Source organism: Apteryx rowi, unplaced genomic scaffold (genome assembly GCF_003343035.1).
Source record: "Apteryx rowi isolate R43461 unplaced genomic scaffold, aptRow1 scaffold_220, whole genome shotgun sequence".
Lineage (NCBI taxonomy): Eukaryota > Metazoa > Chordata > Aves > Apterygiformes > Apterygidae > Apteryx > Apteryx rowi.
In genome coordinates this window covers 1,035,170-1,044,738 of record NW_020448531.1, presented here as the reverse complement: position 1 = coordinate 1,044,738, position 9,569 = coordinate 1,035,170, and the positions used below count along the sequence as shown (strand labels likewise).

The following is a 9,569-nucleotide window of genomic DNA, read 5'->3' as shown; positions in this document are numbered from 1 at the left end:
GCCCCACCCCCACGTGGGAGTAAGGGAAGGGGGGGAATGCAGCGTTTTTGTTTTCTCTCCCTCCTCCCCCTCTCCCCCTCTCGGGTCTCATGAATATTAATAAGCTCCAGCCCAATCAGGTGGCGGAGCGGCGGCAGCGCTTTGGTCCCGTCACTTGTCCCGCCTTGCGGCGGGGCTCATTTGAATATTCATAAGAGGGGCGTGGCTCAGCGCAGGGGTTTATAAGCCGCTGCCCCGCCAGCCTCAGCGTACATCGCGCTGAGACTTTGAAGTGCTGTGTGGACCCTACAGCTTCAGACTACTGGTAAGGAGTCCGCTGGGGTGGTCGTGTTGCAGCCGGACCGGGCTTGGGAGGCTTGGAGCGCCTCAGCCAAGGGGAATGCGTCCTAGAAACAGCGGGTTTGCTATCTGGGAGGGGCCTGGAGCGGGGCGCCCGTCCCGCGGCCCCGTTGTCTTTCGAGGTTGCGTTGTGAGCCTAGCAGAGGCGTTTTGGTTGACTGCTCTGTGTGTGTGGTGTGTGGGGGAGCCAGGGGGAGGGGTGAAATGCGCTCTCGGAAACAAAATGGCGACTCGCCTCGACGGTGCAAAATGGCGGCAGGTAGGAGGAGGGGCGTCGTAGCGCGCTTGCGCCAAGTGGGCGGTGCGCGGGGGGAGGAGCGGCGTCTCCGGGGGCGGGGGGCTGCGCCTGAGCCCGGCGGGGGGCGCGGGCCTCCAGGACGCGCATGCGCGCTGCGCCCGGCGGGGCGGGCGGCTACCGCCGTCGCCACTCGCAGCCCGAGCGGGGCCGGTGCCGCCAGCCCGGGGGAGCCCGCGCCGCGGAGCCGGCCGTGCTGGGAGCCCCCACCGGCCTGCTAGGCGGGCGAGGGGAGCAGGGCGGTTCCTCTGCGCGCCTCCGGGGACGTGGCTTTGGCCCTGGATGAGGGTGGTGGCGGGCGGGTGTGAGGCTGCGGGTAGCTGTGCTGTCGCAGCTCACGGCTCCCGTCACTACCTGCCTGTGGCTCGGCTTTCCAAGAGAAAACACTTCAAGTGGAGCCATCCGTCTGGGTGCTCCTCTGTATTTTAAAGCAGTGGCTCACTGTGAGTGTGCATTGCTTAGGAGTGCTAGACTGCTGATGGTAATGCAACAAATTCAATGTCTTAGACCTTGTGGAAATATTTTTTTGGTTTAATGGTGGGTGTGTTGACTTTACAGGACAAAATGGCATCCGATGAGGGAAAGCTCTTTGTTGGCGGTCTGAGTTTTGACACTAATGAGCAGTCATTGGAACAGGTCTTCTCTAAATACGGACAGATCTCTGAAGGTAAGATCATAATAACTAGCCATGATGATTTCCATAAATTTTGTAGATTTCATAGGTGCTGATGTAATTTTTTCTTCTTTATAGTCGTTGTGGTGAAAGACAGAGAGACTCAAAGATCCAGAGGTTTTGGCTTTGTTACTTTTGAAAACATAGACGATGCTAAAGATGCAATGATGGCTATGAATGGAAAGGTAAGGAGGCTTTGGAATGGCTTTCCTGATCCCTCAAGGAATAAGAGAAGTCAGCAAAATGTGTTCCTGTTCAGTGAAATAACGGGGAAAAGAATTTTTTTTAAGTTGCTGAAGTTCCATGAAGTCATTATAAAAACAGCGAAACTCAGAGGAAGCACATATATACTGTTTGAAAACTAATTTACTTGTGTAGTAAGCTATACCTTAGTTGTGACATTGAATAAAAGCCTTGTTTGTTCAAACTAGTAAATTTTGGTACTGCCTAGCTGAGAATGAAAGTGTATAATTCCTTGTTTGTCTGCTTTACTGTTGAACATTGAAATACCAAGTTGGCTTATTTTTCTTCCGACTTTAGTCTGTAGATGGACGTCAGATCAGAGTTGATCAGGCTGGAAAATCATCAGAGAACAGATCTCGTGGATACAGAGGGGGGTCTTCTGGGGGCAGAGGCTTTTTCCGTGGAGGCAGAGGTCGGGGCCGTGGCTTCTCTAGAGGTGAGCGTATAAAAGATTGGTACTTATTGATAGGATAATGGTAGTTCTCAACATGCTAAAAGAAACTTCTTGTCTGTTGGAGGAGGTGGAGACAGAGGCTATGGCGGAAGCAGATTTGATTCCAGAAGTGGAGGATATAATGGCTCCAGAGACTACTATAATAGCAGGTAAAGTCATTGCAAAGAGTCAGGTGTTTTTTTGCAAAGCACTTGGAAGTCCGTTGCCTGTTTGACACAAATGTCAATGGGCTCCAAGAGCAGATGAACAAATATAATGCATATGAATGTGTTCTTAACAGCAGGAGTCAAGGTGGTTACGGTGACAGGTCTTCAGGAGGATCCTACAGAGACAGCTATGACAGTTACGGTAAGTCTTAGTTCAAATGGGAATGACGAGTACGTTGCTGTAGGAACTCTCTAAACCTTCTGACCCTATCCTGAAGTCTGGAAATACTGTAAGGCTCAGTTGAACTGTACCACTATTTTTGTTCTTGCCCGTAAGAACCAATCTATCAAGCCTCGGACGTGGTTGTGCCATTTAAATTTCTAATTTGTAATGCATGTGTAGGAGTTGCTTGGATCTTAAGGTAAAGCAAGTTTTTAACTACATTCCTCAAGCTTGAGACTAAGACAAAACTCAGATGCCCTAACAAACTTTAATCAAGGGTGGGGGAGTTCTCTTAAGCCATAGCGAACTAGCATTAGCTTCTGAAATAATGCAAGGGAGTAAAATGCTGGAACTTGTCTATGCTTCAGTGCCTTTACAATTGTGCCTGCTTCTTGTCCTCAGCTACACACAACGAGTAAAAATCCTTCCTGACTCAAGATCGTCCTTCCAATGGCTGTATTTATAAAGATTTTTGGAGCTTCGCTGAAATCGTTATTGTGTAGTACATCTACTTGTATTTTCACTTTTGTAGTATTATCAGTTCTAATCTTGTCAAACACAGCCTGACAGCTTCTGATATAAGATGGTCTAATTAGACTTTTCTTTAAGAAAGCTCTGCTTTCAAGTGTTTTTAATCTTTTTTGAAAGCACTTCAGATTTTATTTTATCTTTCATGATGAGCCAAGGTGTTTTTTTAAAGTTGTGAAGTTGGGGCCCCAATTCAGTTTCTTTTGAGATAGAAAGGACCTTTAATTCAATGTTCACTGGAAGCTGAACAAGCTGTGGACTTTTTTTTTTTAAGTGCATTACCTTCGTCTTTTGTAACATTCCTTTAGTGTAGCAAGGTAGGAATGCAGCCTGGGTACAAATTGGAAGGCAAACCACCTTGATATATCTAAAGAGAAACTTGCTTGTATGTTCAACTTGCATAACGGTATTTTTACTGTTGTAATGATGTAAATTACCCAGAAATAGACTTGCAAACTTACCATAAAAGAGGTTCTTGAAAATGTTTATTTATATTGTCCTTTTTTACTGGAAGAAATATGCATATTCCATTGATATTGTATTTGAAGTGGTAAAGGATTCTTGTATACAGTTTTCTTTGGCTTTACGAAGCCTATTAAAAGACCGTCTGAAATGAACTCTGCTCCTGACATTTACATTTCATTGCACAACACAATCCTTGAAGATGAAGAACAGACTAAGTAATAGAGGATGCCAGAGGAGAAGATTAGTGATAGTATTAGAGCAAACCAGATTTATTGACCAGTTGCTAGAATTTAATCTTAACCGGTCTTGAAATGTGAATACCTTCAGCATACTTTCACATAAGAATAGTCAAACTTGTCTAGAGGCAGACTATTGAAAGTATATACCTTAGGGTATTCTAATATTCAAAGCCTAAGTCAGCAAAGGTCAAGGGAATGCTAGCTGGCCAGTTAGGATAATCAATGTTTCCTTAAAATAAAGCAGACATTGAAAAGCTGTAGTATAGTAAAGAATCAGTCCTTTGGTAACTGGACTAGTTACTAGCTTGACACGGTGTTCAATGGTAGGTAAATTGCCGTAATTAGCTAGCTTTGTCATTGCCTTACAAGTTCTAAGAATTCTTTGCTAGCATATGGAAACTGCAGTGTCCTTGGAGAAAAGAAGTGTTGTGCCTCCAACAGAAACCTCTGAGACGAAAGCTGCTCTCTTGGCTAGTTCATATGTGGAAATAGTCCTGTAATTCGAGGTAACTCCTTTTGCTCATGTCCGCATCCTTCCTCTTGTTGAGAGCTCATTTGAAAGTCTAATGTACCTGTGAAATATTCCTTTGACAATTTTGGTCAACTGATGGAAAAATTTTAACCCATGCCTTATGCAATCTTTGGCTTGTGGCACAACTTCAGTTCCACAGATCAGAGTTGGGCATGCAGTCATGTCTTGCTAGTAGGTATGGAAGCAAGATGGGAAACAGAATTCCCTGACTTGATATGTGTTCATCTATTGAGAATCTTCCTAGACTTCATTAAGTTGCTCACTTAATTGTAGCTTTCTTTGCCATCCTACTTGTTGCCATTAACTTTTTCCCATAGCCCACACTTCCTAAGCAGCCATGTCAAAGTGGTTAACTCTCTGCTTAGGGATCAAATGATACATTGGCTGGCATATCAAAGGCATCAGCCAGCCCTGGAACAGTTTTCCCAGACTGTGCTTCTGTGATGTGATGGGTTCAGCGAATGGCTTGTGAAACCCTCGTATATGATGTGACTTGTGTTGGGGGGAGGCGGGTGGCAATGTAAATTCTCTGCTTGATATTATTATTAATGCATATTTGCTTTGGCAGGCTGAAGAGATGTTCATTCAACACTGAAGCTGAACGGGAATTCTGAGAAAGGAGTGCATTCATTCTGAGAAAGCTGAATCAAGACTTGAGTTCACCAAGCAGGTAACATCTTTGTTCAGTCTGTCCCTCACCCCAGTAATTTTTCCTGAACCATAAGGTTTGGCTATCTACTGCTGTTGTAACAGTACTACTTTGCAAGTGTCTTCAGTATTTCCTAGATGAGAATTTTGCAAATTCTTTCTCTAAATTCACTGTCTTAATTTTATTTCAGCAGTGAATTGCATCGGAGAAGACCAAGAAGGACAGCTACTGATTGGAGTGGAGAAGAAGAATTTTGAGCAATGTTGTTACTGATTTTTTTTTTTATATATAGATCAATTGAACAAACAAGTAAAGATAGAATAAAATACTGGAATATGGAAAAAAAATCTGAATCTTTGTAGTACTTTTGTGGGAAAACACAAGAATAGTAGATTGTGGCCAAGGTTTACAATAGAAATCTAGTTATTTGGTGTGTTGCCTAGGTTTAAAAAAAAAATTAAATGCTGCTCTGGTTGGGGAGGTGGCTAGAAAGGGTAACCTGTCTTTATGAGCAAGTTTTGAGGAAGAATTTACATCCTTGTAACCTTGAATTAAGTGGCCTAGTTGCATTGGTTTTTGCATCTGCAAAACTAGTCAAGTACATCTGTAAAGAACTGTTAGATGAGCAATTACCTAAACATGGAATCAGTATTGTTTGTTCAGAAGTAAGCTGCTTTTGCCAGTTGAAATAGTAACAAAACTTAAAAGTTTAATTTGCATTTGAATGCCCAAGCTGTTTTGAACTTGGATAATGAATTTCTTTTCATACACATTAGTATAATTAAAATTAATGTGTTTTGCTGATGAAAATGAAATGTGATGTTCCTGCAACTCATTACAGTGGTTATATATTCCCAAACACCATTATACATTTCAGTTCTCAGGTGGCACATAGGATTGGTCTGTCCTGCAGTGAGTATTTTCTGCATATTTAAGCACTTGCCTCAATATAAAGTTGGCCTAAGGTTCCAATTATATTAAGTTGTTACTTGTAACTCAACAGCAAACTTCACGCTTCTAGGATAACTTATGTTAAAAATAAGTTTCACTGACTCCAGTTTGAAAAGTAACAATCTGGTATTAGCAAATCCAATTCTGGTCTTTTCCATGGTCTGGAATTCTCTAGTGGGATAACTTAATCAGGTGAAAACTAATAGGTGTTGAGAGATGAGAAGTGAAGCAAGCCAGGTGTTGAAGCAGTACTGAGCCACGCAGCTCTTGAGTACTGCAATTGGATGTTTCAGATGGATGACTGAAGCATTCAGACAACAAAAGCTGAGTAGAAATCCTGCCGCTGCAGAGACAGTCAGTGATTGCCTTAGGCATTGTTATGAGGAAAACAGTGTCAGTTGAGTATGGAATAGTACAAAATTATTTGGTTTGACTCTTAATGAAAAGGTACATAATAAATCACCTTTTGGAAATGGGGAAAACTAGCAAATAAGTTCTTGCAAGTTTTGGGGGTGCACTAGTGGTTGCACAGTCTTGCCAGAAGTGGGGTTGGGTGTTTGTAGGTAACAAGATAGTAGTTTCACTCATTTCAGGAAGATGCCTTGTGTAGAGTGGAGTGGGGGAAGTACAAAGCTGCCTGAAGGAGAGTTAGCAATAGAGCAGCCCAGATCCTAGCAGTTGGCAAGTTTTAAAACCTCAGCATATTTGTGTGTGTAGCTAATACACTCAAGATGTTTGCCTGTGACTGTAAAGAAGAGCTGTGTAGTTGGAACAAATCTTCCTAGTAATGTAAATACAAAATTTGATCTCAGATTGAATGTGCATAAGCCACCATTTGGAAAAATTTGAATTTTGTACTTGCTCCATTTGATTTTATGGAATAGAATGGCTAATAAAAGACTTCTTGCCATCTTTCCTAACTAGGAGATATTGCCTTTTTTTCCCCACAATGTCTGTTGTATTCCTTGGAGACTAGTTTTGCAGGAGCAAAAGCACTTTGGCTGTGTGTGTTTAAGGTTCCTTATCAGTACTATTGTTCTGTTAACTTGCAATTTTGGTTACTCTAGCCTGGATTCAAACCAATTCTTACTTTGTGGCTCTTATCCTACCTGACTGTGGCTCACAGTTCATGCATTGTGCTGCTGGAGAGGAAAAATGGTGGTCTTTCCCTTGCCCTGTAGAGGGGCAGGTAAGGGACAGAGCAAGGGAATTCAAATTTCCTTGCAGGAAGTTTGCACTCTGGTGTTGATGAAATATTTAACTTTTTTCTGGTCTATTAATCTTTAGTAAACTGAAAAGTTAAATGGTGTATGCCATATTTAACATTTGTATTTAAAGATCAAACTTTCTAACCAATGTTCTGTTGAACTGTTTTTTTTTTCCTGCCTAATTTTAAGTTCTGTCTTCAAAATGAACCATCAAAAAGGTAAACTGGCAAGACAGATTGCCCTTTTCTTCCTCTTCTGTATGTGAAGAATATTTGTTCTTAATTTTTTATCCACTTGCCACCAAATCCCTGTATTGCTGACTGTAATGAAGTCAGATGAGAGCTGGTTGCCACTGAATTCCTCCAGTTGGTCCTCGACTCCATCTCTTGCTGGCCTCACATTACAAGAACTCTTCCCTACATTAGGGTGCATGTTTTCCAGTACATCATGCTGTAATTCAAACTGTCCTTAAAAGTCTTTGCCCTTGAGGCTGTCATCTTTGATATGCTATACCTGTGTCTTGTCATGCTATACTGAAGAGTGGAAGCTGCTTAAATTACTTTCATTTCCACTACCTGGTCTGACTGATCACTAGCATCTGTGCTCCAAAATGAATGCTCCATTCCCGAGACCCTTACTGCCATTGTAACTGCACTCACTAGTCTCAAATTGATTTGATGCAGGCATCTGAGGCTTATGAAAAATGAGGTCTCATTTCTCCTTGGTTAAATCCTCAAAATGTGCCAGCTCAACAAGAAGGATTTATACGGATGTGGGGGCTGGCATTTGTGAAGTATATTTCTGGTAGCTTTGAGGAAAATGGGGCAGGATTTTGTGTGCAACAAGAGAAAGTGGTAAGAGGTGGGTTCTGATGGTCTTTGCTACTGTCCTGCCTGCACTCTTCATGTTGAAAGAAGAACACATTTGATTGCTTTATCCTGTTTATTTTGTATGCTAACCTTGCCCAGTTATGCATGGCTGTTGTTACATTAAATCCCACTTGAAGCACAGCGTTTTAAGAACAGCGTATTACATGAAAAAGTCTGCTCACGTAGCATAAATGTCTTTGAAGAGATTACATAATTGTGGGTATTGTGCCTGGTAACAATTACTGTTGCAGTGTTTGAAGGGCAGAATTGATTGCGTATTCTCTAGTCCACAATGGAAAGCCTGGTTATTAAGGAAAGTTGTGGTGGCTTATCAACACATGGACCTACTGAGGCAGAGCTACTGCTCTTTGCATTCATATTCTGTTGTCACTTGAATTATTTTTCCAGAGCAAACAGGTGTGATGGAGACCATACACTTAGCTGGTGTCAATGACCTAAATTAATGAGTTAATGCTAGCTTTAAAGAGTACTCTTAGGAAGAAATGTCTTCTCTTGCTGAGGAGTCCCAGGTACAAAAGAATTCAGTAATCTAGCAAGCAGGACATCTGCTCTTGGGCTCCTGAGGGTTTGCTGCCCAGCTATGGACAAGTCTCATCACAACTCTTCCTTGCAGTGATAAGAAAGCCTACGAGAACCCTGGGGGCACCTCTGTGCATGCAGAATAGGAAAGATTATGAAGCCTACCTTTTCCTTAAACCTTTGTCAAATTATCCAGGAGTGCTGAAAATTAAAAAAAAAAAAAAAAAAGTCTTTTTTTGCTGTATTTAGCAATTCACCAGTGAGGCTTTTGAATGTTAATGAAGGATGACATAAAACATAGGGCTAGACCTTTACTGATAAAATGTAGTCAGGTGAAGTTTAAACCAATTCAAACAGTAAATACTTACAAAGCACTATTTGAAAGAACTTACCTTCCTAAATGGGGTGCCTCGATGCTTAAATGCAGGCAGAAATAATTACAGGGTCAAAAATAGAGGCCTAGTTCGAGGTGCTGTTATTTTGGCATTGCTAATTACAGCACTGGATTAATGGTTTGTTGCTGGGATAGGCTTAGCCTGAGCCGGGGAATAGCTAGCTGCAGGGGCTGAGTGCGAAGGAGTCACCAAGCTCAGGAGGTGCTGTGGCAGTGTGGGACCGATGTGACACCTAGTGGCGTGAGCTGGCGGGGGCGACGACCCATTTCCAGGCTGAAATGCTGCTTTCTCGAAGTCTGATCTGTGTGGACGCCTGGTCTGTAATGCCCTTCCCCAGGAGGAGATGGTACAAGGGGGACACAGAGCAGCACTGCAGATTTAGAAACCACCTGGAGCACCAGCCTGGTTTAGCTGGGGTACCTGTCTCAGCCTTGGGCTCCTGTGGAGAAACATGGTAGGCGTTTTGAGTGCTCACCGTTGCGAGTCTGCCTGTGGGGTTTTGGAAGAAAGCTGCCTCTGGGGYGCTCGCTGTCCAGGCCAAGTGCAGCCGCCGCGACCGGGGCTCCCACCGAGGCCAAGGGGCTGGTCAGCGGCRTCCTCGGGTCGAGGCGAAGGATGAGGGCGGCCTCGCATCTCCTGCGTGTGCTGGGGAGCGATGGGTCTCGTCGCGGCGAGGGGCGGGGGGGCCACAGCCTCTTTGAGGGGAAAGATGTGTCGTGAGGGGGGAATGGGGGCCCTGAGGGGGGAAGTTGTGTTGTGAAGGGGAAATCACTGCTATGAGGGGGGAAATGGCAGCCCTGAGGGGAGAAGGGTGTGTGTG

General features: G+C 43.6%; 1 protein-coding gene across 8 annotated transcripts; it reads left to right on the top strand.

The window, feature by feature from the left end:
- Positions 1 to 201: 201 nt before the first annotated feature.
- CIRBP (cold inducible RNA binding protein) lies at positions 202 to 5,456 on the top strand. Of its 8 annotated transcripts, XR_003253353.1 has the most exons (9): positions 202 to 304; positions 1,193 to 1,301; positions 1,386 to 1,492; positions 1,848 to 1,986; positions 2,069 to 2,153; positions 2,285 to 2,352; positions 3,995 to 4,111; positions 4,706 to 4,807; positions 4,977 to 5,156. XR_003253353.1 is itself a non-coding variant. In XM_026064806.1 (7 exons), exons 2-7 carry the CDS (start codon positions 1,199 to 1,201, stop codon positions 2,790 to 2,792), a joined length of 516 nt encoding a protein of 171 aa, XP_025920591.1. In that variant the 5' UTR covers positions 202 to 304; positions 1,193 to 1,198; the 3' UTR covers positions 2,793 to 3,518. The 8 variants fall into 8 exon arrangements, 2 of the variants coding, with proteins under 2 accessions (XP_025920591.1, XP_025920590.1); XR_003253354.1 differs by having other exon boundaries at positions 3,995 to 4,807; positions 4,980 to 5,456; XR_003253355.1 differs by having other exon boundaries at positions 2,288 to 2,352; positions 3,995 to 4,807; positions 4,977 to 5,158.
- The last annotated feature ends 4,113 nt before the right edge of the window (positions 5,457 to 9,569 follow it).

Excerpts from the sequence above, each read along its gene's own strand:
- CIRBP (XM_026064805.1), top strand. The coding sequence starts at position 1,199 with ATGGCATCCGATGAGGGAAAGCTCTTTGTTGGCGGTCTGAGTTTTGAC. Across the intron at positions 1,302-1,385 it reads ATACGGACAGATCTCTGAAG|TCGTTGTGGTGAAAGACAGA; the intron begins GTAAGATCATAA and ends TCTTCTTTATAG. Across the intron at positions 1,493-1,847 it reads TGATGGCTATGAATGGAAAG|TCTGTAGATGGACGTCAGAT; the intron begins GTAAGGAGGCTT and ends TTCCGACTTTAG.